The 27145-nt window shown below is 56.8% G+C and overlaps 9 protein-coding genes across 9 annotated transcripts; 2 read left to right on the top strand and 7 right to left on the bottom strand.

Annotated features, from left to right (window-relative positions):
* Positions 1-471: 471 nt before the first annotated feature.
* On the bottom strand, positions 472-2037 carry TRAVEDRAFT_60196 (uncharacterized protein). Its single transcript, XM_008043946.1, has 7 exons — positions 1877-2037; positions 1735-1769; positions 1537-1618; positions 1405-1484; positions 1129-1345; positions 978-1069; positions 472-909 (listed from the first exon to the last, which is right to left on the bottom strand). The coding sequence occupies exons 1-7, from the start codon at positions 1963-1965 to the stop codon at positions 710-712; spliced, it is 795 nt and encodes a 264-aa protein (XP_008042137.1). The 5' UTR covers positions 1966-2037; the 3' UTR covers positions 472-709.
* A 205-nt stretch (positions 2038-2242) lies between these two features.
* On the bottom strand, positions 2243-3616 carry TRAVEDRAFT_30772 (Aldo/keto reductase). The gene is made up of 6 exons (XM_008043584.1): positions 3525-3616; positions 3373-3460; positions 3251-3320; positions 3099-3189; positions 2475-3045; positions 2243-2417 (listed from the first exon to the last, which is right to left on the bottom strand). Exons 1-6 carry the CDS (start codon positions 3580-3582, stop codon positions 2348-2350), a joined length of 948 nt encoding a protein of 315 aa, XP_008041775.1. The 5' UTR covers positions 3583-3616; the 3' UTR covers positions 2243-2347.
* Positions 3617-4424: 808 nt separating this feature from the next.
* On the top strand, positions 4425-8435 carry TRAVEDRAFT_50847 (dehydrogenase E1 and transketolase domain-containing protein 1; the record flags this gene model as incomplete). Its single annotated transcript, XM_008043731.1, has 20 exons — positions 4425-4563; positions 4666-5205; positions 5256-5417; positions 5477-5731; positions 5790-5838; positions 5908-5913; positions 5970-6079; positions 6147-6234; positions 6297-6399; positions 6478-6723; positions 6785-6871; positions 6936-7021; positions 7075-7195; positions 7251-7307; positions 7361-7387; positions 7446-7479; positions 7530-7575; positions 7636-7690; positions 7747-7920; positions 7974-8435. The coding sequence occupies 20 exons, from the start codon at positions 4425-4427 to the stop codon at positions 8433-8435; spliced, it is 2847 nt and encodes a 948-aa protein (XP_008041922.1).
* A 637-nt stretch (positions 8436-9072) lies between these two features.
* Positions 9073-11378, top strand: TRAVEDRAFT_73850 (WSC-domain-containing protein; the record flags this gene model as incomplete). The annotated part of the gene is made up of 7 exons (XM_008043945.1): positions 9073-9192; positions 9250-9375; positions 9428-9476; positions 9891-9970; positions 10034-10112; positions 10172-10996; positions 11052-11378. The coding sequence occupies 7 exons, from the start codon at positions 9073-9075 to the stop codon at positions 11162-11164; spliced, it is 1392 nt and encodes a 463-aa protein (XP_008042136.1). The 3' UTR covers positions 11165-11378.
* Positions 11379-11841: 463 nt separating this feature from the next.
* Positions 11842-12686, bottom strand: TRAVEDRAFT_50845 (uncharacterized protein; the record flags this gene model as incomplete). Its single annotated transcript, XM_008043730.1, has 4 exons — positions 11842-11859; positions 11923-12290; positions 12365-12524; positions 12585-12686. 4 exons carry the CDS (start codon positions 12684-12686, stop codon positions 11842-11844), a joined length of 648 nt encoding a protein of 215 aa, XP_008041921.1.
* A 4043-nt stretch (positions 12687-16729) lies between these two features.
* Positions 16730-20023, bottom strand: TRAVEDRAFT_50843 (uncharacterized protein; the record flags this gene model as incomplete). The annotated part of the gene is made up of 6 exons (XM_008043729.1): positions 16730-16768; positions 16820-17022; positions 17098-17278; positions 18713-18975; positions 19031-19609; positions 19675-20023. The coding sequence occupies 6 exons, from the start codon at positions 20021-20023 to the stop codon at positions 16730-16732; spliced, it is 1614 nt and encodes a 537-aa protein (XP_008041920.1).
* Positions 20024-20513: 490 nt separating this feature from the next.
* TRAVEDRAFT_50842 (uncharacterized protein) lies at positions 20514-22132 on the bottom strand (the record flags this gene model as incomplete). Its single annotated transcript, XM_008043728.1, has 4 exons — positions 20514-20567; positions 20624-20916; positions 20990-21883; positions 21964-22132. The coding sequence occupies 4 exons, from the start codon at positions 22130-22132 to the stop codon at positions 20514-20516; spliced, it is 1410 nt and encodes a 469-aa protein (XP_008041919.1).
* Positions 22133-22930: 798 nt separating this feature from the next.
* Positions 22931-24422, bottom strand: TRAVEDRAFT_22613 (uncharacterized protein; the record flags this gene model as incomplete). The annotated part of the gene is made up of 4 exons (XM_008043511.1): positions 22931-22983; positions 23056-23418; positions 23476-24063; positions 24113-24422. 4 exons carry the CDS (start codon positions 24420-24422, stop codon positions 22931-22933), a joined length of 1314 nt encoding a protein of 437 aa, XP_008041702.1.
* Positions 24423-25631: 1209 nt separating this feature from the next.
* Positions 25632-26974, bottom strand: TRAVEDRAFT_50840 (uncharacterized protein; the record flags this gene model as incomplete). The annotated part of the gene is made up of 4 exons (XM_008043727.1): positions 25632-25679; positions 25732-25952; positions 26005-26577; positions 26644-26974. The coding sequence occupies 4 exons, from the start codon at positions 26972-26974 to the stop codon at positions 25632-25634; spliced, it is 1173 nt and encodes a 390-aa protein (XP_008041918.1).
* Between the last annotated feature and the right edge of the window lie 171 nt (positions 26975-27145).

Here is a 27145-nt window from a genome sequence, read left to right as displayed (position 1 = left end):
TGAACCTGTGCTGGCTCTTACGAATGCATGCACTGGGAAGCGCCCGTCTCGATATCATGAGGGCGCACACATACGCGCGACATTTTGGGCGCATATAGTCGACCACATAGATAAAAGCAGAATCGTACTCGCCGTACGGCCGTTTTACGAGTTGACAAGTGCCTGATACCGCTTAAGCCCGTTCGCCCTGGTCGTGGGGCTGTTCCGAAGGGCCGGACTTGTGTTACATCGAGACACGGCCGCCACTGCGTCAGATGCACAAGCATACTCTCCTAGCATGGCCTCTTGATCCTAGCAAGTCGAGGCCGAAGGGAGAGACACTCTATATTTGAGGTGGAGGGCAATAGGTATTTCAGATTGCCGTACAACGCCGGCCCAAACCTGGGGGCAGCGAAGGATGTTGCCAGCATGCGGCAAGAGGACGGTCTCCCGGTCGTCTGATAACTGCGTCGGGTGCGCCGGAAGCAGATGCTGACACATGCAACGGGTGTGCCTGTTCTTCATATCTTCTCGATGAGTTCCTACAAACGTTCTGTACATTCCGTGGCACCGCCGCGCGCTTGAAACGTGCCGCAGTGCGTCCGCACTTCCTCACCACGCATCTCCGGCGATACGGCTCATTTCTTCCCATGCTTCCCATCCCCGACTCACCGCCGGTCCTCCTCGCGTCCAGGAGACCCTGCCAACGACTCGGACGGGTCCTCAGGTCTCAGGCCCTGCCCTCGGCGAGCGCGTCTTGGGCGGACTTCTTCCCCTCGACGATGGCGCTGACGGAGCGAAGAGCGTGCCCGAAGTCCTCGAAGAGGATGTGCGGGATGCTCTCGCGGCGGCAGTACGCGGCGAGGTCGTTGTCCCCGCCCTCCTTCTGCTTCACGTACAAGACGTTCGCGTGGCGTGCGGCGGACATGTCTGACGTGCGGGGAAGCCGCAGGGTTGGTCAGCGCTACGGGGTGTGCGGAGTCGGGCGGGAGGCTCACCGGAGACGCCGTCACCGAAGAAGAACACGGTCGGCGGGTCGGGGAGGTCGCGGTACGGCAGGATGGCCTGGCTCTTGTCGTGCCCGAACCCGCTGTTGGTTCAGGTGAGCCCTCTTGTTTTAATAACACAACGCGGTCCGGGGCAACATACCTCGTGGGGTGGCGGTACTTGATCTCCCACTTGCCATCGGACTGGACGTCGACCTCGTTGGAGACGATCTCGATCTCCTTCGCGTCCTCCTCGCCGATGAGGTTGGACAGGACGGCGCGGATGAGGGGCGCCATGCCGCTGGAGATGATGACGACCGGGATGTCGTGCTCCTTGCAGTAGCGGTAGAAGTCTCGGAAACCGACGTCAAGAGTGATGTCTGAGAGGTGGGAGACCCTTTAGACGGATCGAAGGGCTATAACAATGGCTGAAACGTACTCTTCTTCAGCACCTCCTTGCACTCTTCGAACGTGTGCCCGTTCGCGGAAACGCTCTCGAGCATTTCGTGGAACGCGTCGCTGCATGTGTAATGTTAGTACATATGCACAGCAAAAAGTAGAGATTACGGACCGGAACGTCTTCTTCTCCGCAAGGATGTCTAGGTTTCCTTGTCGCCGCTTCTCGACGCCGAAGCCAAGGTGGTCCGTCAAGTCTGCCGGGTGCTGTATCAGCCTTCTGCGGTGTTGCCCCCACATACTCGACAGCGATCGAGAATGTATCCTTCCCCCCGCATACGATGTTCACAAGAGTCTAGAGTACGAAACTCACAATCATTGGAATCACGGTTCGTGATCGTCCCGTCCCTGCAGCGGCGCAGCGTAATCAGTACCGGTTACTTCACCACGCTCAGAAGACTATGAAAGGACACATCGCGAGTAAGGGGAGGCGGCATACAGGAAGATGGACCAACCAGTCTGAGAGGACGACGAATTTCTTGTCCTTGTGGATCGGGGGGTATGGCAAAGTGCTCTTCGGCGCGGAGTCTACGTTTGCAGACATGTCTTCTAGCGGTGCAATGGACGGTGTATATCTTGGCAGGGAATTGGTGTCGTCTAAGTCGTCTGGTATATCTTGAGAATAGCCTGCGATCTGGATGGTAGAAGCTAGAGCTGTTTACCAACAGCGCAGGCCTGGCGTTGTCGATGGCCACATGCCGCGCGCGAAGGAGCCCCACTTTCTTATCTAAAGCACTATGACGTGAGATCTAATCTAATCTCATGATTACCTCTGCTCATCGAGACGACTCCTGGATACCAATGAACGCCTTGGGATTTGGTTGGCGGTTAAGCTCCCACTGATGGGTATTGTATATGAAGTTGAGGCCCAGTACATGATACATCTCGAGGCAAAAATACAGCGTTTATCTTTCTTCGAAGAATCTCTACTTCCCTTGCACACGCACAGGCCAGTTGTCGAATCCAAGGTCAACGCCCCATGGCGGTTGAATAAGACTAGGAGTTATGTTTGAGTCATGCTCAAGACACGCGATGTGTATGATAGGGACGTACCGGTTCTGCTTGCCCGAGGCCGCAACGCCGTCGAGCTTCGCGATGTCCTCCTTCGTCAGCTTCTTCGCAGCGGCGACCGCACCCTCGAGGTTGCTCTTGATGCGCGCGGGAGTGACGGACTTGGGCAGCGTCACGATGTTCTTCGCGACGAGGTACCCAAGCAGCACGTCGGCCGTGCTCACACCATACTGCTGCGCGAGCGCGCTCGCCGTCTCGTCCTGCAGCAGGGGGGAGTTCGTCGATCCGAGCGGGGAGTACGCCTGGGGCACAATGCCCTTCGATTGGAGGTAGTTGACGAGCCCAACTTGCGGGTTGTACAGATGCAGCTCGATCTGGTTGACAGCGGGGACGACCTTCGCGTACGGGAGCAGGTCGCGTTCGAGGAGCTTCTCGGACATGTTGGACACGCCGATCGCGCGCACTTTGCCCTTCGCGAGCACGGCCTCCATCTGCGCCCAGGTGTCGCTGATCTTCCATTCTGTGAGCACGTCGCGGCTTCCGTCGGGGCGCGTCGGGAACTTGGGGTCGTTCCCATTCGGGTTGAGGTGAACCGGCCAGTGGATGAGATAAACTAGGAGGGTGGCTTGAGCAGACGACGTGGGAAGAAGTATCAAGGTCACGTACGATCCAGATAGTCAACCCCGAGGTTTGCGAGCGACTCGTCAAGCGCCTCCTCGACGCGGTGGTGGTGCGTAGACCACAACTTGCTTGTAAGCTGAGATGATCCGATTTGTGGTTGAGTATAAGATCACAGCATGGTGGGTGGGTAGACGTACGAAGATCTCCGAGCGAGGGACCCCAGAGCGACGAACGCCTTCGCCAACCTCCTTCTCGTTGCCGTACGCCCTACAAGAATACGACTCATTACAAGTCACGTAGACAGCAGACTCCGACATACCAAGCGCAGTCGATGTGGCGGTACCCGACCTCCTTGAGGGCGTATTCTACTGCATTGATGACCTCATCAGGCTTTGACTGCCATGTCCCTGCAATGGAGGATGTTCCTGATCAGCAGCGATCGACGCGATCCATTGCAAGAATGAAGCGCACCAAGGCCAATGAGGGGGATTTCGGCGCCGGTGTTGAGCTTGATAGTGGGGGAAGCCATCTTAACGGGAGCTGTAGCGTCCTTCGTGGTCAAGGTGTCCGCTGGAAATGGTGTCGCGATGCTCGAACGCCTTTATATGACGCAGTCGGATATGGGGGAGCGGTCCGGGGAGGCCGGTGTTGTTCCGGGCCGCGAGGCTCTCTGCACATGACGGGAGTTCTGCGATCGCAAGATGAGCCTACAAGATTGAGAGAGAGTCCAAGTAAGCACCTACGTATCAAGAACAATGGCCCTGTTCGAGAGGCATACGACTCCAACAAAGGGTACGTGAGGGTACGAGGACAAGCGTACATATGGGCGCTAAATCATACAACGCCGCGCTAACGAACGGGCGTTTAATTCGATCGGGTCGCATGGCGTCGATCCTCCGAGTCGCCCGCCTGATTCGTTCTTCTCCTTGTCCACCTGCGTCCACATGCATCTCTTCGTGAACGTGGATTCGACGAATTCACCTCGATATATACTCCAGTCTTCGCTTCGTCGCCAAAAATGCAACGAACACAAACTATCTCAAGTAATTGCTTTCCGCTCCCCGCTATGGCCAAATCCTCTACTCCTCTGCTGGAACACTGCGATTGCACGATTTACGGCCATTCTGGGAAGATACCGACGTTCTACGACCGACCCATCGGCTGACGACCCTCATGCTCATTGCTATCTGCACGCTCGGCAGCGCCGCCTCCTTACACGTGATGATCGCGCCTCGCCATGTTCCGCCCGAACACGTCGGGCCACCTTGCCCATGACCGCGGCGGGAAGCTCTTGACCTGCTTCGACCATCTCTTGCTGTGACGCTTCTAGTCAACTCTCGCGCACAACGCTGAAGACAAGCTCGGAGCAGGATGAGCAACGTGCGGGTACCGTCGTATCTTCTCACGGCGCCCAGGACGCGTCGACCGACGCTGTCTACCAAGCTGCGTCGAAGCTACTACGACTACTCCTATGGATATCGCGAGCCGCGTGCATTCAACTTGCCTGACTGTGAGTGTTCATACTGTCACGATGCGCACCAGGGGTGGCCCCTGTCTCGTCCATTCACCCGCCACATTGGTACGACCCAAGTACTCACCACCACATTTTCAGATACACCTGCGCAGTTACACAACCGCACCGTGAATGCACCTCTGCTGCGCTACGTTGACTCTCTGCGAACGCATGGGCATCGCGCTGCACGCGTCGATCCACTCGACTTGTTACAGCGCGAGGAGGTTGCCGCGCTCGATCCGGCGCGGTATGGCTTGGACGACCCAGCACGCACGTACGATATTAACGGTATCATCTGGACACATCCTATCGGCGAGGATGCGGGTGCCGAACACTGGCCGCTTGAGCGGATCGCACGCCACCTACGGGAGGTTTACGTCGGCCGCGTCGCCTATGAATATATGCACTCCCCATCCAAGACCGAGAGACTGTGGTTCTCGCACCTGCTAGAGTCTGAGAGCGAGGAGGCCAGACGGGTCGGCGCGGAGCAGCGCAAGCGGATCCACAAATTGCTCGCCCAATCAGAAGTGTTCGACCAGTTCTTGCAGCTCAAGTTCCCGAACTTGAAACGGTACGGCCTCGAGGGTGGGGAGTCGATGCTTCCTGCCCTCGACGCGCTATTCGGAGGTGCAGCGGAAGGTCAGTGTCATATTGACATTGTACGGGTGCCTTGTGCTAATATCGTGCAGCCGGCGTAGAGCACATTGTCGTCGGCATGCCACATCGTGGACGGCTCAATCTCCTTACGGGCCTTCTTGAGCTCCCGCCGTCTGCCCTGTTCCACAAGATCAAGGGCGGGTCCGAGCTGCCGGAGGAGTATACCGTAGCAGGCGATGTGATCAGCCATCTCAGTAAGTATCTTGTCATACTAACTGTTTGTCTGTCCCCTGATCGGCGAGCACCCACACAGCCGCGTCCCCGGGCCTAGAATACCCGGGAGCCAGAAAGCCAGTCAAGGTCTCGCTTCTGCCGAACCCGTCGCATCTCGAGGCTGTCAATCCTGTGGCTCTAGGCAAGACGCGGGCGAAGCAGTTTGCACTGCTCAAGGCACTAGAACGCGCGGGCGAGACCGAGTGTAAACCTGGCGACCGTGTAATGTGTGTCCAGATGCATGGCGATGCGAGTTTTACTGGACAGGGTGTGGTTATGGAGGGCCTCGGACTGAGTATGTGCCGGACGCCCTGACTATATGCGCCTCAACATACTCACGAGAGGAATCGCAGGCAACCTTCCGCATTATACGGTTGGCGGGAGCGTTCACTTGGTTGTCAAGTAAGTTTTTTCGGCATGCTATGCCAGCAGTTTTTTCTGTTTGCTGACATGCCGCCGGACCCGCCATAGTAATAGGTATGCTGCGTTGTGTGTTCTATTGAGGGCGCACCGTTGATCATGGGTGTGTTCAGCATCGGGTATACCACTCCGGCCTCGAGTGCGCGGTCGTCGCTGTACTGTTCCGACGTCGCGAAAATGATCAACGCCCCGGTCCTACATGTCAATGGCGATTATCCCGAAGGTGAGCACACCGTTGACCCGGCTGCCGTGTTCAATCTTAACGTCTCGCTTCTTTTCATGTGCTCTAGATGTTCAACGGGCGATCGAAGTCGCGTTCAAGTATCGCAACTTCTTCCGCAAGGACATTATCGTAGACCTGATCGTCTACCGCCGCTGGTCAGTCCGTTCTGCCTATAGCTTGTAGGGCGTCTGGCGTTGATCACCGGTCGCCGATACAGGGGACATAACGAGCTCGACGAGCCCGCGTTCACGCAGCCGCTCATGTACGAGAAGATCCGTTCCCGCCGCTCCGTTCCCGCGCTGTACGAAGAGCGTCTCATTGTACGTCCTTCTTTCTTCCGCACTCTCCTTCCGCACACCCGAGAACCGACATTCACCCCTTGTTCAACGGCACGATAGGATGAGAATGTCCTCACTAAAGACGCGGCGGAATCCGTACGGACGCAACACAAGGAGTTCCTGACGTCAGAGCTCGCCGCCGCGGGCTCTCACCAGCCTGGGAGTGCACTCTCTATCCGCCAGGGGCAGTGGAAGGGCATCGCCTGGCCTGCCAGTAAAGAGGCGGTGTGGGACCCGGAGACAGGCGTGGACGGCGTTACGCTCAAGAGAGTCGGACGTGCGAGTGTCTCTGTCCCCGAAGGATTTGTCAGTTCCTCTCCTGCTCGACTACACACATGGATATGCTGAATAGCGTTGGGGGATGCAGGAGATCCATCCGAGGCTTCAGCGGCACGTCAAGAGCCGCTTACAAGCAATGGAAACAGGGCGGGGCTTAGACTGGGCGACAGCAGAGGTGCGTTTCTTTGTCGAAAAGCTCCGGTACTTTGGAGCGGGAAGCTGATTCAGGGCCCTCGCAGGCTTTGGCCTTTGGCTCGCTCATGCTCGAGGGCTATGACGTCCGTATTTCAGGGCAAGATGTCGGCAGAGGGACCTTCAGCCAGCGGTAAGTATGGGCTAACATGGGAAATGGGGTCTTGCGGGCTGACCAGCTGCAAGGCACGCCATGCTTGTCGATCAGCGCACAGAAGGCGTCGTCGTCCCGCTCAACCTAGCTTTGGATAACGGCGGGCGTCTCGAGCTCGCTAATAGCTCGCTGAGTGAGATGGCCGTCCTCGGTGTGAGTCCTAAATGAATACGCTGTCATGGGATTCCGCCTTACATATGGGTCGCAGTTTGAGTACGGCGTCAGCTGGGAGAAGCCCGACATCTTGCCAATCTGGGAGGCTCAGGTGCGTGTGCTGAGAGGGTTCGGCAATCCGCTAACTAAGATCAACGCGTGTAGTTCGGCGATTTCTTCAACGGGGCACAGGTAGAGTCCACAGGCCCCTATGCTCTAATCGATCGCGAAGCTGATGAGGGTTCGCCAGGTCATCATTGATACCTTCTTATCCTCCGCGGAGAGTGAGCGCGCCCCGCTACGTCATGTGGTTCTAACTGACAGACGTGAGCAGCGAAATGGCTAAAACAGAGCGGTCTTGTGCTTCTCTTGCCTCATGGGTACGCAACTCTGGTTTATTCTAATTTGAGTGCATTCGGGCTTACTACCGACGATACAAGGCTCGACGGCGCCGGTCCCGAGCACTCATCATCGCGTATCGAGAGGATGCTTCAGGTACGCGCGACGACACGCGGTCCTTCTCATGACGTCGTGCTCATATCCTGCGTCAGTTGACAAACGACCAGTACACTTTTGACACCGGCGCGGAACCTTCGAACGTGAACATGAATATCGCATTTCCAACCACTCCGGCGCAATACTTCCATCTCCTCAGAAGGCAGGTGAAGCGTAATTTCCGCAAGCCGCTGGTCGTCGCCGGTCCCAAGGGTCTCCTCCGTCTTGCAGTGGGTATTCCCCTTATACCAATTCTACGGATTCGTTTCATCTCTATCTTCAGGCGGCGGCATCTTCACTGGAAGATCTGTCGTCGGGCTCCCGATTCCGCCCCGTCATCGAGGACCCTGCCATCGAGGACCCTTCTGCGGTAACTCGCGTCGTGTGCTTGACCGGCAAGCTATATTACGACCTTGTCAAAGAGCGGCAGAAGCGTCAGCTTGAAGGCAAGGTGGCGCTCGTGCGTGTGGAGGAACTCAGCCCCTTCCCCTTCCGCCCAATGGCGGACGTGCTCGGCCGCTATGATGGTGCCAAGGAGATAGTGTGGCTCCAAGAGGAACCACGGAACCAGGGCGCGTGGACTCATGTCGAGCCCAGGTTGAACGCGGTGCTTGAACGCCTCGGACGGTCTAAGGTGACGTACCACGGGAGGAAGGAGGATGCGGTACCTGCGCCAGGTATCGCCTCGGCGTACGGTTCGCAGCAGCGTGCCGTAATTGATGGTGCTTTCGCTGGTTTGCAGTAGGGACAACAGGGTTTTGTGGTAAGATTCGCATTCATACGAGAATAACGAGTGACACTGTATAAATAGCTGGTTTTGAATGCGGACCTTACAATACAGGTAAGTTCTACGACGTATCCCGAATGTGCGGTGAAGAATGCTTACGCGACGTCCCAGGACACGGACCCTCTTCGCTCCGAGAAGAGTGCATGTCTTACTCTTGCAAGAATGCCACGTCTCGCAGAGATGTCACATACGCACGCCTGATTCAACAAAAAAGGCAAGCATCTACATTTCCGTCATACCCATATGGCACCGCCGCGAGGAAAACCCGTCATCGCGCACGGTGTTCTACATTCCGTGTGCGCCGCGAACCGCCGTGAATGGGCATCCTCAGCTCAACCATCCATATGGACCATTCGGGGATATCCATCCCCACATGAGCGATGCTGCATATGCCACGAGAATTCGTCGCCATCATGAGACCCGCAGAATAAGCTCGTGTCGATTGTGTTCCCCTCGAAAACAGTGCCCTCGGAGGGTTCTGCGTGGTCGCTATCGCTTAAATACCCCCTCGCCGTCCACCATCTCCCCATAGACCTCAAGGCCTGCACAACCATCCCCCGAACCATCCCTAGGACCATCCCCGGCCTCATCAGTCATGTTCACTCGCCTCCTCGCCATTGTCACCCTCGCGGCCGCGGCGAATGCGTACTGGACCTTTGGGGGCACCGCGCTCATCACTCAAACCCGTCTCGACTCCATCGTCAACCCCGACACGGTGAGGCTTGTTGCCCCGCTCGTCGTTGGCCACGTACTGATCGCACGGACAATGTAGATCGGAACCCATGTCCACGCCATCGTAGGCGCAAGCGGCTTCAGCAACCATTACGACCCCGACGAGCTCATGAAGTCGAACTGCACGACGATCCCAGTCCAGCCTGACCTGAGCAACTACTGGAGTGTAAATTGCCATCTTTAGTTCATACGGAGCTACGCTGATCGCTGCCTATTAGCCGCAACTTTACCATCGCGACAAAGACACCGGCGAGTTCAGCGCCATGCGTGAGTTCTGCTTATTTGACATGCTTCGCGTGTTCTGGCATACTGCGCATACACGGAGCCAGCCGGTGCTATCCTCGATACGGCTCCACTCGGTCGCGACTTCCTGTTGAGAACATAGAAAAAGCGCCGAGGTTCTGAAGTCTAGCTGCCACACGTGAGATGCAGCTGTCGCTGTTGCAGCGTGAAGACCGCTATATGCGGTTCCCTCTCCAGCGGTTCATGATACCATCACCTGGCTGTTTTTTCGGGTCATTTGCCCTGCGCCTCTTCTTCCCGGCAGATCTCTGCACATGCAACTGCGTCGCCGAACAGCGACAGCTTCGGAATGGCTGGCTGTTCCCGCGGGCCTGCCTTTCGTTGTCATTTGTGCCTCGTGATGAGCATCCTCGCTTACCGGTCACGTTGCACACACAGCGACCGGTTTCAACATCTACTACCTCCCCCGTCCGGGTCCTAAGAACGAGACGATCAAGGCGTTCCCAAAGGGTTTGCGGGTATGTTCCCAGGGTGCTTTCAACGTGATTATATGCTACATACTGAATTACTCAACATGTCAGATGCTTGCTGGCGACACGACTAGGCGCACATTCAACGCCTCCAGCCATGCGGACCAAGCCATAACCTATGTTTGCCTTAGTGAGTCTGTTCATGCGAACTGGCTACACATGTGATTCTGATGGCGTCGATCGTCACAGCGGACACGGACTCTCCGCAGACCAACTCCATGCCCACACAGCAGTGTGTCGGAGGGTTGCGTGCGCAGGTGTTCTTCCCCTCGTGCTGGGACGGCGTCAACCTTGACTCGCCCGACCACAAATCGCACATGGCGTACCCCATACAGAACTTCGACTCCGGCGATTGCCCCGACACGCACCCGGTGCACCTTATCTCTCTCTTCTACGAGATGGGTGTCAACGTGGGCCAGTTTGACTTCCATGGCGTCGGCACGTGGGTCCTCGCGAACGGCGACACGACCGGCTTCGGCCTGCATGCGGACTTTCAGAATGGGTGGGACATCGACCTTCTTCAAGACGCCATCGACCAATGCTCGGGTGCCAGCGGGAATGTGCACGACTGCGCGCCGCTCGAAGCCGTCTTCGACCAGGCCGCGGCCGACGCGTGTGTCTTCCAAGGCGACCTCGTGGCCGAGGACATCGGGTTGACCTCGCCCATCGCGGCGCTGCCGGGCTGCAACCCGGTCTTCGGGAGCGGCGACAGCACCTCCTCGTGCTCGGGCACGCCAAACCCGGGCCTCGTCCCCGCGCAGAACCCGCTTCCGGCTGGGTGGACGGAGGTGGGGTGCATCGCGGAGGGCACGAACGGGCGCGCGCTCCCCGCGCTGACGATGTCGTCGTCGAACCTAACCAGGTCGTCCTGTGCGTCGTTCTGCGCGAGCCATGGGTTCTCGCTCGCAGGTGCGGAGTTCAGCGATGAGTGCTACTGTGACAACGCTCTCAAGAACGGCGCGACGGGAGCCCTCCTGTCATGGGATGCGTGCGCGAACCGCTGCACCGGAAACAGTGAGTGTCTTGGCCGAGTACGCATGACGTCTGGGGGCTGACGGTGCTTGTACAGACAACGAGATCTGCGGCGGCGGCTCGAAGCTGACGCTCATGACGAACGCCGGCGCCGTGAGCGCGAGCAAGTCCTCACGCCGCGCTCTCCGCTTCGACCGCGAGGAGTCCTAAATTTGGATAAGTCGCTCGTCATTCCGAATACAGGGTACAACACATTGGTTTCCAGGTCCATTCCCTTTCCGCTATCACGACTTGTCACGTTTCCCTCTCTCTCTGTTTCTTCTGGTTTTATGCTTTGATCCTCCATCCTCTAGATCGCAACCGGTAGTTCTCGACTTCGTGATTGGGCGACTTGAGTGCACCCGGGTTTTGTCGTCGATTTGTCATTATATATAGCTCTCAATGTCAGTCTCTTCATGAATTCGAAGAGTCCGAAATGCTTGCGAGATGTTGATTGCCGTAGCTTTCATACACGTATGTCGGATCCACGCGTGAGGTTCAAAGGACCCGAAAGGTTAAATAGCGAAGTCGAAGATACATAGATCTAAATGGGCACACGCATATGACCGAAGTTTGTAGGAAAGGGAGCGGGAGGGAAAATCCGGGACGATCGCCCGGTTTCATCAGCATGCGCTCCTACTCAATGAGTCCGACCATTCGTCAACGTCGTATAAGTCCTGTAAGACTGGGAATCAACTCACCATCACCCACGGAGAATACGGTACTGTCTCCCTCCGAATAATTCAAACGGCAGCGGTGTGGGTGCTTGCGACGGCGACGAAGCTTCGCGCCAGGCGAACAGCGAACGTCCATGGCCTGCAACTCACGGCGTGCAGTACGACCGTGTATCACTCCCAGCGAAAGTACTTGCATAGCACCAATCCGTCAGCACAGCCGATTTTGAGCACGAGCTTGCATCAATCTCTCACCTCAAATTCAGCCGTCAAGCAGGGGTCGTCGTCTTCGAAATCGGTCCGGTCATAGGCATCCTCGTCGTCGTTCCAGTCTTCGGCGTCGTCAACTTCCTCTTCGTCATCCAATTCAGAATCATCGTTCTCCTCCTCCTCCTGAAGGGCGTTCCACTCGAGTATGTCGTAGAGGTCGTCGTACCAGGTCGAGTTGGAGTCCCATGATGACCTAATGAGCGATGATGATGGCCTGGCAGCCCTCTGGGCTTGGGCTTGCGAATGCCCCTTCCAATCAAGCCCAATCGCGAGACACAGCCTCCGGGCTTTATTTTCCGCCTTCGTGCGCTTCCTGCGCAATAGATTGACCCACTTCTCGTGCCCATCATCCGCTACCACAACCAGAAGTCAATGTATGCCGCTTGGGGTGCCAATCGACTATGCCCATGTGCTAACGTCCACTCACCTTGGGTGAAGAAACGCCTACGGTGTGCATCGCGCTCGCAGATCTCCTTGTCGAGTGCGTCGATACATAGCTGGGTGGCTTTGAGGGCCCGGTGAGCATCCAAGCTGACGACAAGCAGCGGAAGGAGTTCGTAGAGTTCTTCAGCCCGCTTCGAGGACTCCTTATACGCTAGGTATTGTAGGACTTATTCATTGTGGTGTCGATTGCAGAGTGGAAGCACTCCGGAGTCGTCTCCCTTCGCCTTTGCACGACGGGTGCATGACGGCTCGTCCTCGTCTGGGACGACCTGGCAGATCTTAAGCTGAACGAGTCGTGCAGGCATATAGATACGCTAGAGAGACAACAGAGATGGGGTGAGGGGGTGAGGGAGTGAATGCTGAAAGTATCATGGCGAGAGCAACACACAATATACTAGGTTGTTGCCTGCATTTGGTCTGGTGGTCGACACACGCCATGCGTATGCCGCACGAGAGGAGGCTGGGCAGCATAAGGTTCATTATCTAGTCGTTTTGGATACATGTGAGCCTCAGGTGCACACCGTAAGAGGAAAACTTGCTGGGGCACACCGATTTGAGACCTTCAAACTCGCAACGCCGGGTAGGGAGCCGGTACCTCGTGTGCGATGATTACCGCAGTGACTGGCATATGACCGCAGTGCACGATTAGGCTGCCACAGCGGATTTTGGACCATAGCTGCGCAGGCCCGACTCGCACGGCGCGGCTCATGTACGACGTCTGAAGGCGAGAAACGGCATAAGCACAACGTTATTCTACAACCGCGGCGCGTATGTCGCAAATACCAATTTCACTGTACCACCAACACCCAGGATCGCAAGCGTCTTCCGTGCGGGGAGCGAGTGGGCGGTATAAGGTTCGTTTCTCAGAGCGTTCTAGGTTCATGCGAAACCTGTACCTTAAGGAGCCGCACGCAAGCGTAGCTGGGCCGCCGGCCGGTCGACGGCCCAGCATCCGAAGTAGAATGAAGCAGCTGTTCTGTAGCGTACACAGCGCTGGCTGCGCTGTGGACCAATTCATTGGCCAACGTCGCACCCCAGCACCAGGCGGCTCGGCGACAGAGGCTACTAGAGTGATGGAATGAAGAAGGTGTCGGAGAAAGCGAGAAATCAGGTCGTGGAGAGTGAAAACAAGTCAATTCCGGTTGTCCTGTACGGTAGCGTCGTGGTACAGAGGCAAACGAATAGCATACAAAATGGGTCTCGAGACTCGCGCACGATACTGAACGCTTCGGCAAACGCCGGCGAGCAGGCGCTCGCTTGCTCGAAACCAAAATCCAACAGGAGGACGATGATTGGATGGAAGAGGATGCAGCTACAGGTACAAGGAAGAACGTATCGAACGCATGACACCTATACGTCAGACTTTGGTCAACTACCAGCACGTGCACACGCGCGCGGTGGTGCGAAAAGCAGCGCAAAGGACAACGCTCACTTAAGACGGTCAAGGTCCGTGTACCTTGCGGTCCTACCGGCTCCAGGAAACGTCTCGACTGCCGTGCTGGCATTTTGCCTCGGTGAGTTTTCATAAGGCTACCGCAGCACGATCGGGGTAATATCAGTCCGACGCATACGGGGTAGGCACAATATCTGAAGGCGAACTAGCTGGCATAAACATAAGCCATCTGAACAATGACGAAGTGCATGCCACACTCACCAACCGCATTGGATCGCCGGCACAACTGACTCGGAGACGTGGTAATCGAGAGGAAGGGTACTTATGAAAAGCCGCTCGTTACATCCACATCTGTATAGGCCGGTATATCCTGGCAAGTATTGGCGGCGGCGGATGGTGCAAGCATATAGATCGAAAGCAGTCGCGTGCATGATCGGTACCGTAAAATAGCTATAATACCACAGTGAAAGCCGCCGTCATGACGGTCATCACACCATAAAGCGGACCCGTGGACCGCCCACCTGCGCTGGCAACCCGTCAGAGGCATATATAAAATCTGAAAGGAAAGGCGTAAGCTCAGGCGCGACTTCAGTCCATCAGTAGTACGGACCTCAAGCGTGATCGGGTGAGTCTCGAGCTCGCCCTCCTGCCGGGACGTAGGTGCGATAGTTGAGAGAATGATCCTGGCAGCCCCAGCTTCACTTCCACATTTGGCTGCTCTACCAATCCCAGCCTCCCAGCCTTCGAAAACGCATGACACGGTCGGCCTTGAGGAGCCGCATCGCCCTCGCCATCTCTACCATTTCCTCCCGCCTATCCCGTAGGTTGCTATTCCATAGCTCGTGCCGGCGATCCTCTAGCAGTAGGATGTGAAAGTTAATATACGCTGCCGCCGATTTAAGCAAGCTAGATGACACGTCTACCCACCGTCGCCGAAGAACCGTCTGATGCGCCTCGCGCTCCCGGATCTCCTCATCGAGCGCAGCAAGGCAGCGCTTCGCAGCTCTCAGCGCAAAGTTCACCTCCCCAATGCACACAGACGGGCAGAACCAGTTGCGGTTCGAGCGGAGCCAAATTGCATGCTCATAGAGCACTTCGGCGTGCTCGGACGCGACCTTGTACGCGATCGTGTGCATGACGTATTTTTCTTGGTGCAGTGCGCACAATTGTGGCTTGCCCTCGCCTCGCCACTTTGCTTTATGGGTGCAGGGCGACTCGTTCTCTCCTGGAACGACCCGGCAAGTGCGAGATTTGGGGGTACGGGCGGGCATATCGTTTGAAGGGTGCCGTCTGCCAGTGCCGCCAAAGGAATGGAGGGGGGCCGAAATGCAGGCATACCGGCTTATAAGCAGAGCAGCGCACACGTGGCACGGATTGTTCGTGGTGTACGGGTGGTCGACGGCATGTGTTGGCGGCGAGGAGGAGGACGGGTGGCATAGCAAGGTTCAAACCTTGTTATACAATGGCCTGCGCAGGCGTATTAAAGTGGACAGCGTTTCTCGACAAATCAGTCCTCGCATTGCGATTGGGAATAACTACACAGGGGATGTTCGTACCTCACGCACGGTGAACACCGCTTGAAGCGCTCTGCATCCGGCCCAAAGCTCCGTGTGTGGTTATTACCGTAGCGATAGGCCGCTGATATTACCGCAGTGGCCCCAAGCCGTCGCCCGGTCCGGAACTTGCTATTTACGCCTGTGAACGACACAGCGTCTATAGTACAGCCCGAGGTCTCTGTTAAACGCTACGTGCATGCCTACTCACTAACTGCATCAAAGGTCACGCGTATCGTGCGTGAGGGCTGTGGACGGCCCTGTACTTCCTGGTGGGGCTTCAAATCTGACACTGCGGTAATCAGTTTGGCAGGGCGGTGATCTGCCACCCAACTCATAGTCCTCCAAGTGAGAGCACGGCACCTTTCTTGGCTGCCGCATGTGCGCTTCATATTGACGGTATGCATCGCCTAAGTCTTCCAATCGAAGGGGCCAGTTGCGATATTCCTCGCGGCATCGTGGGACCGCATGGTATAGATCAGGCGTGGGCTGAGGCGTAGGCTCGATGGGGGCATGACATTGCTCCTGCGCACCTTCAGGCACCATACAGGGTATCTGGAAGAGTCTTCGTACGCGCGAGGGAGGCGAGGCAGAGCGATCCATAGCGTACAGCATAGCTCGACTGTTACACGCAGTAAGAGATGTGACCTCTCTGAAGGGGTGAAGTCAGCGGGGCAAATTAGGCGTACCTCTCACCGAGACTGCCTCAAGGGCTCCCATGTCGCCTTAAATCCACACATAACGTCTCCAAGACGCATCGCAGTGCCATAGAGTCGCACTCTGGTAGATGGAGGATCAGGCCCGCAGCTAGGCGAAAAAATATGCGCTTGCCAAGATCCAAGTGCCGCACAAGCTCAGTAAGCGTAAGGTCGGCAGGTTTAAACAGAAAGGCGTTGGAAGATATTCAGTCGAGGTTACCAGTGTTTTCAAGCTGTTGCAGTATGAACATGAGCGAAGGAAGAAGGTGAACACGAAGCTTGACGCTGGGCGCCTGGAGATGAGTGCATGGGCGCTTCCACGAACCTGTTTTCTTAGACGCCTTGGTACAAGGCCGCGGCCGATACTAGCCGATGCATAGTACCAAGGGACGACATTACCAGTAGCACTCAGCAGACAGACAGGCAGGAGCGATGAGGTTACGTGATGCAGGGTAACTCGTATATCGATGCAGGTAAGGATCCAAAGAGCAACATGTCGAACAAATGGCAGCTGGACGTACACAGAAAAAGACGAGCGTAGTATGTATAGCGGGGTATATTGGAGGCAGATCGAAGGAGGCTATGTTTTACATGAAGATGGCATTTGGGAGCAAAAAGGAGAGAGGATGAATGACGACACAGACCCGCTCCAATTCCTTCAGGTTGCAAGAGAAACAGCATTTCTTTGTCCAAGGGAAGATCTATCATCTCTGCGCATTTCCGAACTTCAGTCTGAGGTTGATCTTCAACGTCTTGTCAGCTGGCAAGACGACAGAACAAAGAAAGGCACTCACCGCTAAAAGCGTCCAGCACGCAATAGCAGCCTCGTGTGGGGCTAAACCGCCTGCAACTTGAAGTTTGTTCCGGCGGGCGACGGCGCGCGCTCTTTCCCCCTCGATAAGTTCGCGCTTGCGGTTGACCAGCATCCCCACCACCGCCTGCACGCTCTGCTGCTGCCCCCGCAAGAATTCGATCCGCAGCCTGTGGCCATCGTCCACTGCATCGGGGCTGGTCAGCGGCGCACATCTCATGGAAGAACAGATGTGTGCGCCAGCACACACCCCAAACTCACTTTGAGGGAAGAACCGTCTGTGGTGTTCCTCGCGCCTTTGGATTTCTTTCTCGAGCGCACCGAAAGCGCGGTCAGACACCTTGATCGCGTCGCCTACCTCCCGGATCCCCTGAAACGCCCTTAATCGCCCTGGGCCTTCTAAGAACGCCATCACCTGCGAATACATCTTCTCGGCTGTGCTCTGGTGTTCGTGGTATGCGGCAGTGAGTGCACCATACTGCCTGTGGTGAGTCTTGCAGAGTCGAGGTTGACCCTGACCCCAGTCCCTCCCTGGGTTGGTACAAGCCCTTTCCATAGCGTCCGGGAAGACCTGGCAGGGGCCGGGAGCGGTAGATTGCATAAGATTCCGTGCGAAGGCGGCAGGAGGAGGCCGGAAGAGATCGAGGAGACTGTACACTGGATATCGCACTCGGCAAGAGGGCAGTGGCTTGAGGTGTGGGCTCCCGCTAGCAGAACCATCGGATTGAAAACGTCGCGAGCCATGCGTTCGCCGCACGGGAGTAGGGTGGTGGGATGGTGAACTTTACTTCCTCGCTGGGCCAGTCGAAGCGCATCCTACAGATTATAGTCAGTCTTGAATCTGGTGCTGCGGTAATGTGTTAGGGTCACCTGCAACACGAGTCTGAGTCGAAGTTCAGCCTGTCGCAGTATGCCAGGGCCATCGTCTTCCCTGGCCGCCGCATGACACGGCGAACTGTGCATTATGCATTGACAACGATCATGGTCTTCACTGTTGTCAGTATCCAGGAAAACATCGCTCTCGGGCTGCAGATGTAGAGAGAACTATATTGTAAACCACTCGCAACGTGGGAGACGCTGAGCCGATACGCGCTTCGAAGGAAGCCTGAGAGCGTCCGCCATGCGTCGCGGATTCATGCATACGTGCCCTGTGGGAAGGAGAATGAGAATACAGTCGTACGAGTCACGGTGCATGAAAAACTCACCTGTGCATAGCGTCGAAACGCAACACTGGGACTTGAATCTAGCGGACAAGCAGACAAGGTGAAGGAGTGACGATGATCGGACGGAAAATGTTGCAGCTACAGGTACAGGAAAGAGCGTATCGAACACATGCCACCTGGACGTAGCACACGGAGGGAGACGAGCGTAGAAGTTTATCGGGAGCAGAGAGAAGGATGGCAAATCACGAGGTTGCGAGAGCGTAGAACAGAGACGATAACCATGGCAAAGCAGAAGGAGAACACGTAAAGGTACAGCGTTGCACAGCATCCCAAGCGTGGGGCAATAGAGGAAATGAATGCAGAAAGTGGAGAGGAGGAATGAGCGAACGGCAACACCCCAGAAATCGGCACAAACGGCGGGGTTCGTAACGGCATGGAAGAGATGAAGGGGCAAGATATGGTAGAGATATCGGGGAATACAGGTCCGGGGGCGGTACGTCGAAGATCGGCGCAGCGCTGTTGAAGTGCGTAAGGGGATATGCCCTTCGATGGGATGCGATGGCGGCCCAACGTACGACGCACACCTCGCGACACTGCGTTAATCCACGGCGATTCAGCGCATGAAGCGGAAGAATGCGGCGACGCCTGCGACCGCCGTAGCCTGCCTATCTGTCAGCGCTCCGCATACGCAACGAGACAGATCGGAGACTCACGATTACAGCGCCCCAACCAAGGCCCTCGTCTTCCGAGTGACACTTGGGGTTTGTCGCCTGCGGGTTTGTCCGGTATGGATCCTGCGTCTCCCGCCTGTACTGCGTAGGCGTCGCCGCAACTGGTTTATTCGTCGCCTGTACTGGCTTGGACCTGAGCAACTCCGATTTAGTGTTCACCAGTTGGGTCCGGAGATTCTCAACGACACCCCGGCTCAGACCATAGATCGCCATATCTACATCGCGGTACAAGCTTGCCGCTTTGGCTTGCGAAAAGTAATGTGGGTGAGAACGACTCTAGGGCTAAAAGGCAACACTCACAGTATCCGTCCAACCTGCTCAGCTTCCCTGACAGCGCTGTGATACTGTCCGCAAGCGAGAGGTACCGAGTGAGCCGGGGGATGTCTTCAGAGAGCGTTTGAGCGCTGACGCTGCTCGGATCCGGATATCTGATGTAGTAGACGGTCGCGCCCATGTCGGTATACTCTTTCTCCATAGTACAGAGTGCAGAAAGGGCCTGAGCGTACTCGTCCTGGTGCTCTTGACAACGGAGAGAACTGTACGCGCCCGCCCTGGCGCAGCGTACGGGAGCATAGCGGGCGTCGTTGGCAAGAAATGCGACGCACAGGGGCCTCGGCGTAGCTTCAGGCGGAGTGTGACCGGTTCCGAACATCGGGAAGCAGCTATAGTCGGAAGTTTCGGCATTGACTGTAGGTGATTTAGTCGTTCCGATACTACGAGAACGCCGTAGCGGGTCTCCTCGACGGCGCGCTGTCTCGGCACGTCGTCTCGGGCCTTTGGCGAGTGCAGTCTTGCGGCGGCGTAGTCTCGATGCGATGTCCTCTACCTCAGCCAGCTTTATGCGCTGCTTCTTGATGCGCTCTTCGTGCCCGTCGTCCACTGCAACGACGCGGCCATTTGTGAGTATTCATGCTCCAACGCAAACAGGAATGCGTTCAACGTACATTCAACGAAGAACCGAGTGTGATGCTCCCGTCGCTCGCGGATCTCCTTGTTGATTATGTCGATGCAATCCCTCGTAGTCACCATTGCCGCTTCGACCTCAGCAGCCGAAAGATTCCGGACCAATGTCGGATCGTTCAATTTCAAGGCGCGAACGTGCTTGTACAGGCTCTTTGCTCCATCGGTAGTCGCGTGGTATTCCGCCGTGAGGCGGACGTACTCATTGTGGTGGGTGGGGCAGAGGCGGGGACGCTCTTTGTACCCTCCAGGTTCGGGGCACGGTAGCTCGCCTGAGAGCGGCACGACTTCACAGGGGCCCACGGAGGAGAGGCGTCGATCTCTGCCAGGCATGATTGTCGTACGCCAGTGCTTGTGATAGTATGCAATGACGACCAGCGATGGATCGCAAGGATGGTCCGGATAGCTTCGGCGGCGGCAGCAGCGTCGACTGCAGCACCTGCGCGCAAGACGATGTGTCCCGCGCGGCAGACGATGGTCGAAGATGGTGGGCGGAAGGAGGAGCGGTTGATTGTGCGGGCAGGGAGTTGTATGCGGCGGGGATAAGGTTCACTGAGCGTCCGAGCTGTCAGATGTGACCGAACAGGGATAGCCCATACCACATTGACATACGCCTGAACTTAGTGCTGGGGCCTCGATCCTTTCGACGCAGCGGTGCTCCCTAACGTATCTCAGTGACAGACACGCCGACCTGCCACACGATGGATATTGGGACTGGAAGGACACCCGGGACGCGCGCGAACCTGAATGCGACGTAGCAGTGTGAGAGGAAATGCTCTTCGATAGTTCACCAATCCAAGCCCGTCGCCATATACACCCGTGTCTAGTGCAGGCATGCACATCCAAGGTGCGCGACCACTCCTTCGACCATGGCAGCCTGCTCGTAAGTATGCATTAGTACACCGTATTCACAAGCAGCAAGCCGGGACTCACGATTGCGGCGCCCACCCTGCCGCCGTCTTCCGTGCGACGCTGCGGGGTTAGAGAAGGTTGAATCGAGTCTGTTTCGTGGTCCGAGTCTGTATCTTGATCAGGGTCTGTATCTTGCTCCCGGTCTGTAGTCTGCGGCGCCTGCATGTACCGACGTGGAGGTTGTACCGTGACAACGGGTGCTGGTTCTGGATCGCGCATGAATTCCGATCGCGTGTTCTTCAGCCTGGCCAAGAGTCTTTCGTACACGTCCCGGGTGTCGCAATAGATCGACATATCCACCTGGCCATAGGAGCCTATCGCGCGTGCTTATGGGGGCCACATAAGCAAGGGAACTGACTACTCATGGAACCAGAACACGACACTCACAGCACCCATCCAGTCTCCTCAGTGTTTTCTTTCGCGCGATGATCCGATCTGCCAGCGAAATATACCGAGTGACGGCGGCGATGTCCTTCATGACTTGAGCGCGCGTAAGCTCGCTGCGATAATGGATGTCGTAGATAGTCTGGCCCATCCCGCCATACTCGTCCTCCAGCGTGGGGAGCGCAGAGAGCGCTTCGTCGTATTCGTCCTGGTGCTCCTGACACCGGGAACTACCGCATATCCCCTCTGAGACCTTGGCGCATCGCACACGGGCATCGGGGGATATGGTAGCAATATATGCAATGCAAACAAAGGTTGGAGGTTTGGGGGGACTGCAAGCGGGCGCTAGGATTGACGGGGGGCTGTCTGTGTATTGGCGGTGGCTGGTGGAGAGGAGCGGCTGGGTCTCCTGGTTGTCCACAAACTGGGAAACGTGCTCGGTAAAACTGTGGTCCGATTCGTTTTCGGTGGTAGCGGGGAGCTCGAGTGCGGACGGAGCCACCACCTGAATGCGCCGGGATTCGGTAACGTGTGCGGCTCGTTTGTTCTTGAAGGAGTATTTCTTACTATTGATCCAGCGATGCGGCTGGGCCGCGGCAGAGGAGCGTTTCCGCTGGGATACGGGGCAGTGCTGGTCTACGAGGGGGAGTGCGTCGTCCAACTTGGGCACTGCGTTCATCCTGGGCGCTGCTTTCGCCCTGGTTGTTGCTTTCACTCTGGGCGCTGCTTTCACCTTGCGCCGTTCGTCAGGGACGGGGGTCGCTTCCGCTTCACGTCCCGGCTTTCCTCCTGCCGCAAGAGAAGCCTTCCGCTCCTCGAGCCGTGCAGCAGTCGACACTACGACGAGCTGCCTCGTGCGCAACTTCTCGATCCACTCCTCATGACCCGAGTCGTCCACTGCAACATTGCGATCACTGCCCATTAGCGTCCACGTCACTATCACACAAATGATAACAAGCGGCACGACGTACGCTTACTGAAGAACCGGGCGTGATGGTATTCTCGCTCCCGGATGGCTTTTGCGAAGGTTTTGACACAACGTTTCGCGGTCACCACCGCTTCTTCGACCTCCGTCAAGTCGCAGAGCGCCCCAGGGTTGTAAGACAAGGCACGCCGATAGAGGCTGTCCGCTTCCCTATTTGTCATTTTGTATGACCTCGTGTGCTGGGGATACTCCTTGCTATGTACCGGACAGAGGAAAGGGCGCCTTTTCCCCCCAAGCTGAGGACACTTCGGCTCGCCGGGAGACGGCGCAACCGTGCACAGACGCGGGCCCAACATAGATGGCTTGCAGTTGAATGTAAGGAAGAGCGCAGGGGATGATCTACGAGCTGTTCTTGATGTGGTTGATGGCGTCGATGGCAGCACGCGTTTATGTGTTCGCCGATGGGATGATGGGTAAAAAGAGATGGCAGCAAAGAAGGGAGGGAGATATTATGCGCGTGGACGGGATAAGGTTCGAGGGTATGGCCTGCTGTAGCCTGCTCCCATGAGGCATGTCTTGCGGATGCCCATGCCGTATGCGCATCTTCTGGGGTGCCATTCAGCTGTCAATCGGCCTGCCGCAGTGTCCATAATATAAGTGCTTACCACCGCATACGCCACACTGCCAGTTGTCTGGAGTTCAAGAGACTCGGCTAGCTTCAAGTTACGAACGGAGCAGCGGCCACTACACCGACGAGCGCAAACCTGGATCCATGTGAGCGGAAATTATATACAGCCTCTCTCATGATAGCGTAGCGTAAGTAGTACCTGTGTATATACCTGCCACCACGATGAAGCCTCGCGCTAGGTCAACGGCCGACCTGTGTAATCAATACACGGAGCGTGAGACTCCGAGGTTGAGGACGGAGCCCCGGGCCTCTGGGGCCGAGCTCACGGCTCAGATACCTCGTCCTCGATGCTGGCGATGAGGAGACGCAATAGTCGCATAGTATCTTCCGCCTATACGCGCCTCTGCTGCAGAAGATCGTTCCGTCGTTCGTGCATAGCATCCACTAAGTATTTGGCGAAAATCAACATATGCTATCTGAAATCCAGAGGGAAGCGTTGCACGTAAAATAACGTACCTTGCTTCAGAAGTCGCTTGTAGTGCGCGTTGTCCTCGCGGATCGATCTGTTGATTTCTATGATACAACGCTGCGTGGCTGTAAGCGCTTCCTCCACCTCATCCATGATTGTCCGCCAGCCTCCGCTCTCGCCTTTGGGAGGATGCTGCGGGAGAGCCGCCCGATTCGTCCCCAACATTTGATACGGAGACGCTTGTGAATGTCCTGCAGACGTCGCTAAGTCTGGACCCTGCGTCGCCCGTGCTGGTTTGGGCCTGAGTAGCGATCGAGCGCGTTCTAGTCGGGCAAGAAGCTTTGCGACGACCTCCCGGGTCAAGCCATAAAGCCCCGAGCACGCCGCCTCGTTTGACTGGCTCCATTCGGCTTTCGGGACACTGTAAGAAAGGATGATTATGCGGCTCGCTGTGACGCGACACTCACCGTGGTATCCTTTCAACCTTTTCGTCGTCACTATCATCGTCTTGACGGAATCCTCAAGCGCAAGGAAGCGAGTGGCGGCGGCGATGTCTTGGGCGACAGTCGACAGCGAGTATTCGCTGCGATCCCGGGCAAGGCAGACGGTCGTCGCGACGCTACGAAGTTCGTCCTTCATCGTGCGCAGTTCGAGTTTGGTCCGAGTGTACTCGTCCGTGTGCTGCCGGCACCGGGAAGAGCCGTGCGACGCCTCGTGGGTGCAGCGCACAAGACCGTCCTCGGACATGCCTGCCGAATGCGCCACGCATGTGCTGTAGTGGCAGGTCTCGTGTGACAAGTAGAGGCCGGATTGGGAAACACTCGAGGGGATATGCGTCCTCGTGGTTCGGCCGCTGTTGAACTGCGAGACGCTGCGCAACGTGGCTTGAGGCCTCTTGCTGCGCTGTGTCGCAAGGCGCCACTGGACAAGTCGCTCCTCTTTGGCCAGAGCTACGACGAGGTCCACCTTGCGCAGAGCCACCGTAGCTGCGATTCGCTCTATCTCGCGTGCCTTCTGGCATAGACTGTTAGTCCAACGTTCATGCCCGCCGTGCCCTATAGAAGCTCCGTCAGTCCAAGTCCACGGACAAAGACCGGAACGCACGCTTGATGAAGAACCGCCGGGATTGCTCCTCCCGCTCGCGGAGCTCCTGGTTGATAGTTTCGATGCAAAGCCTCGCGGTGTTCGCCGCTTCTTCTACCTCGGCCAAGGTGCAAAGTTTCTCTGGGTCGCAGCATGCGGCGCGCGTATACAGATCCTCTGCTTCTTCGGACGTCTCCTTGTATGCCTTCGTGAGCTGCCGGTACTCCTTGCGGTGAGTACCACAGAGAGAAGGGCGCTTACCGTCCCCTCGATGGGGACAGGGCAACTCATAGTCAGATGGCACAACTTCACAGAGATGGGATTTGGACATAGTGGACCGTTAATGACAGCCGACGAAAAGGGAGAGAAGGAGGAATTGTTTCGAAATCCAGATGTTGTTGCAGCGTCTACGGCGGTGGTTGTGTGCAAGGCGGGGATGGTGGGCGGGGGTGGTAAGGGTAGTTGGGGTCTGGATGGTTTTATGCGTAGGCAGGATACGTGCGCGGGCAGGAAACGGCCCGAGTACATCGCTGATGATGGCCCGCTCACATGAGGCACAACTGGAGGACGTCCATGCCGTGTGCACACTGTTCTGGATTATTCTGTAGCTGCTGGGGTTCGGAGGTGGTTCAGCTTTCAGGTGGCGCGGAAGTTCGGAACGAGAGAAACATACCGCTCATACACCATGGACACAGCGTCTCGCCGTCGTCAAATGACCGACGCGGGCGCGAGAAAACGACCAAAGCTCGCTCTTACGAGAGCTGCATTATAGTCTGATATGCGAACGTCGTGTTAGCGGGTAACAAACAATACATGTAGTACGCTCACCGAAGAGCCTGACTGCATACAGCAAGTAACACACGGGAAGAACAAAAGCTGGAGCTGCATGATAACCAAAGGGTAATGATTCAGAGGTTCGACCGGAGGCTTGAGGGCGAAGGCGGGTATTGGACGACGCGTCACAAAGATGACTTGACCCGAGGAGCGTCTGGGCTATACTTACGGAACTTGCACCCTTTGCACCTTGTAGAGCAGTTTTTGCATCAGACTCCGGGCGAGTAGTGAGCACATATGCGCGGCTGAATTGCCGTAAAGACAGTATATATTACATTTTGATACGCCTGCGGAAGAATGTCGTATTAGCGCAAGATAGGCCAGAAATGCAGCACGCTCACCGATCAGGTTCACCGGACACAGTAACCAGTACAAGGAAAACGAGTGGCGGCTGACGAGCAACAAAGCGAAAGATACAGGGACGGAGAACAGTCCATGGAATATGGGGCGGAGGTACAAGGCAACAGTGGTGCAGGCTCGGGCCACCTGATGTTGGCGTAGAGATCATAGGCAGAGCTGGCTAGCGAGTCGATCGTGAGAGCGGACTTTGCAGGGAAACATGAAAAGGCGATAGACAGGGTATGGCGGATATGGCCAGAAAAGAATTCCGCAAGGAGGCATGCTGCCGAAGTGTGTAAGGAGACCAACTCGTTGAAAGACGACGTTCACTGCTTACCACACGACACGCTTAACTACATCGTGTCCATTAGCGTCCAAAGCGAAAGAATGCCGCGACTCCCACAACGGCGGCCGCCTGTCCACCCGTCAACACTCCGCATACGCAACGGAAAATACCAGAGACTCACCACTATGGCGCCCACCCAGCCAGTGCCCTCGTCCTCCGAGCGACGTTGCGGAGCCGTCTCCCGAGTCGGTGCCCGGTATGGCTTCTGCGCCGCTGCTGCCGGCTTAGGCCGCATTAGATTCGATCGTATGCCCTCTAGTTTATTCCGCAGATTCTCGACGACATCCCGGCGTAAGCCATAGATCGACATGTTCGCCTCGCGATACGCGTCTATCGGTTTGGCTTTCGAAAAGCGTAAGCGAGAATGACTATGTGACCAAGAGGCCATACTTACAGTATCCGTCCAGCCTGCGTAGCTTCCCTGCCAGCGCGGTGATTGTGTCCGCAAGCGTGAGGTAGCGAGCGACGTAGGGGATGTTCTGGGTGACTTGGGAGAGTGTGTGATCGTCACGACACCTGATGGTATAGACGGACGCGCCCATATCGCCGTACTGTTGCTCGGCGGCGCGAAGTGAAGAGAGCGTCTGGGTGAATGCGTCCTGGTGCTCTTGGCATCTGACAGCACCGTACATGGCCTCCAAGGCACAGCGTGAGTTGTTGGCAAGATAGGTGACGCATACAGGACGCGTAGACTTGGGTGAAGCGCGATTGGTCTCCGGGCGCACGCAGTAGTCGTACTTGTGCGTACTGGCGGGGATGGAGCGCGAGTTCGCCCCGAGGTCGTTCAAGTAAGAGCGGCGCGCCGCTTCCCTCTTGCGTCGTTCTTCAGCAAGGCGTGTCTGCTCCGCACGCCGCTTCTGGTCGTCGATGAGCGCAGTCTGGCAATGACCGAGCTGTGTTGCGACGGCCTCTACCTGTACCAGCTTCTTGCACAGACGGTTGATCCACGCCTCGTGCCCGTCGTGCACTGCAACGTCGCCGTCGACCGTAAGCCTCGTGAGATTGATTCCAATAAAATGTATCCCCGACGTACGCTCGATGAAGAACCGCCTGTGATGCTCCTGCCGCTCGCGAATCTCCCGATTCAAAACGTCGATACAGAGACTCGCGGACGCTATCCCCTCTTCGACATCGGTCAAGTTCCAGAGGGTGGCGTCGTCCCAGTCCTGTGCGCGGACGCGCGTGTACAGGCCCTCTGCTTCCTCAGACGTCGCCTTGTATTGCGCGGTGAGCTGGGCGTACTCCGCGCGATGGGCGGGACAAAGACGTGGGCGGTCGCCGTACCCCCGATCAGGACACGGCAGCTCGTTTTCCCGCGGAACGACCTGGCAGGTACCGGCGGATGAAAGGCGTCGGTGAGGCATGCCTGCGGTGCACTAGTAACACGCGACGAAAAGCGGTGATTGGTCGTAGGATGGTCCGGATGGCGCGGTCGGCAGCAGCGGGGTCGACGGCAGCAGCTGCGCGCAAGACGGCGTGTCTCGCGCGGCAGACGATGTTCGAAGATGGTGGGCGGGAGAAGGAGCGACAGAGTG

Source organism: Trametes versicolor (assembly GCF_000271585.1).
Source record: "Trametes versicolor FP-101664 SS1 unplaced genomic scaffold TRAVEscaffold_10, whole genome shotgun sequence".
Taxonomy (NCBI): Eukaryota; Fungi; Basidiomycota; class Agaricomycetes; order Polyporales; family Polyporaceae; genus Trametes; species Trametes versicolor.
Note: the sequence above shows the minus strand (reverse complement) of the source record. Positions and strands in the feature narration are given on the sequence as shown.

Excerpts from the sequence above, each read along its gene's own strand:
- TRAVEDRAFT_60196 (XM_008043946.1), bottom strand. The coding sequence starts at position 1,965 with ATGTCTGCAAACGTAGACTCCGCGCCGAAGAGCACTTTGCCATACCCC. Across the intron at positions 1,485-1,536 it reads GCGGAGAAGAAGACGTTCCG|CGACGCGTTCCACGAAATGC; the intron begins GTCCGTAATCTC and ends TTACACATGCAG. Across the intron at positions 1,070-1,128 it reads AAGTACCGCCACCCCACGAG|CGGGTTCGGGCACGACAAGA; the intron begins GTATGTTGCCCC and ends CTGAACCAACAG.
- TRAVEDRAFT_30772 (XM_008043584.1), bottom strand. The coding sequence starts at position 3,582 with ATGGCTTCCCCCACTATCAAGCTCAACACCGGCGCCGAAATCCCCCTC. Across the intron at positions 3,461-3,524 it reads AATCCCCCTCATTGGCCTTG|GGACATGGCAGTCAAAGCCT; the intron begins GTGCGCTTCATT and ends CCTCCATTGCAG. Across the intron at positions 3,190-3,250 it reads TCCCTCGCTCGGAGATCTTC|CTTACAAGCAAGTTGTGGTC; the intron begins GTACGTCTACCC and ends GGATCATCTCAG.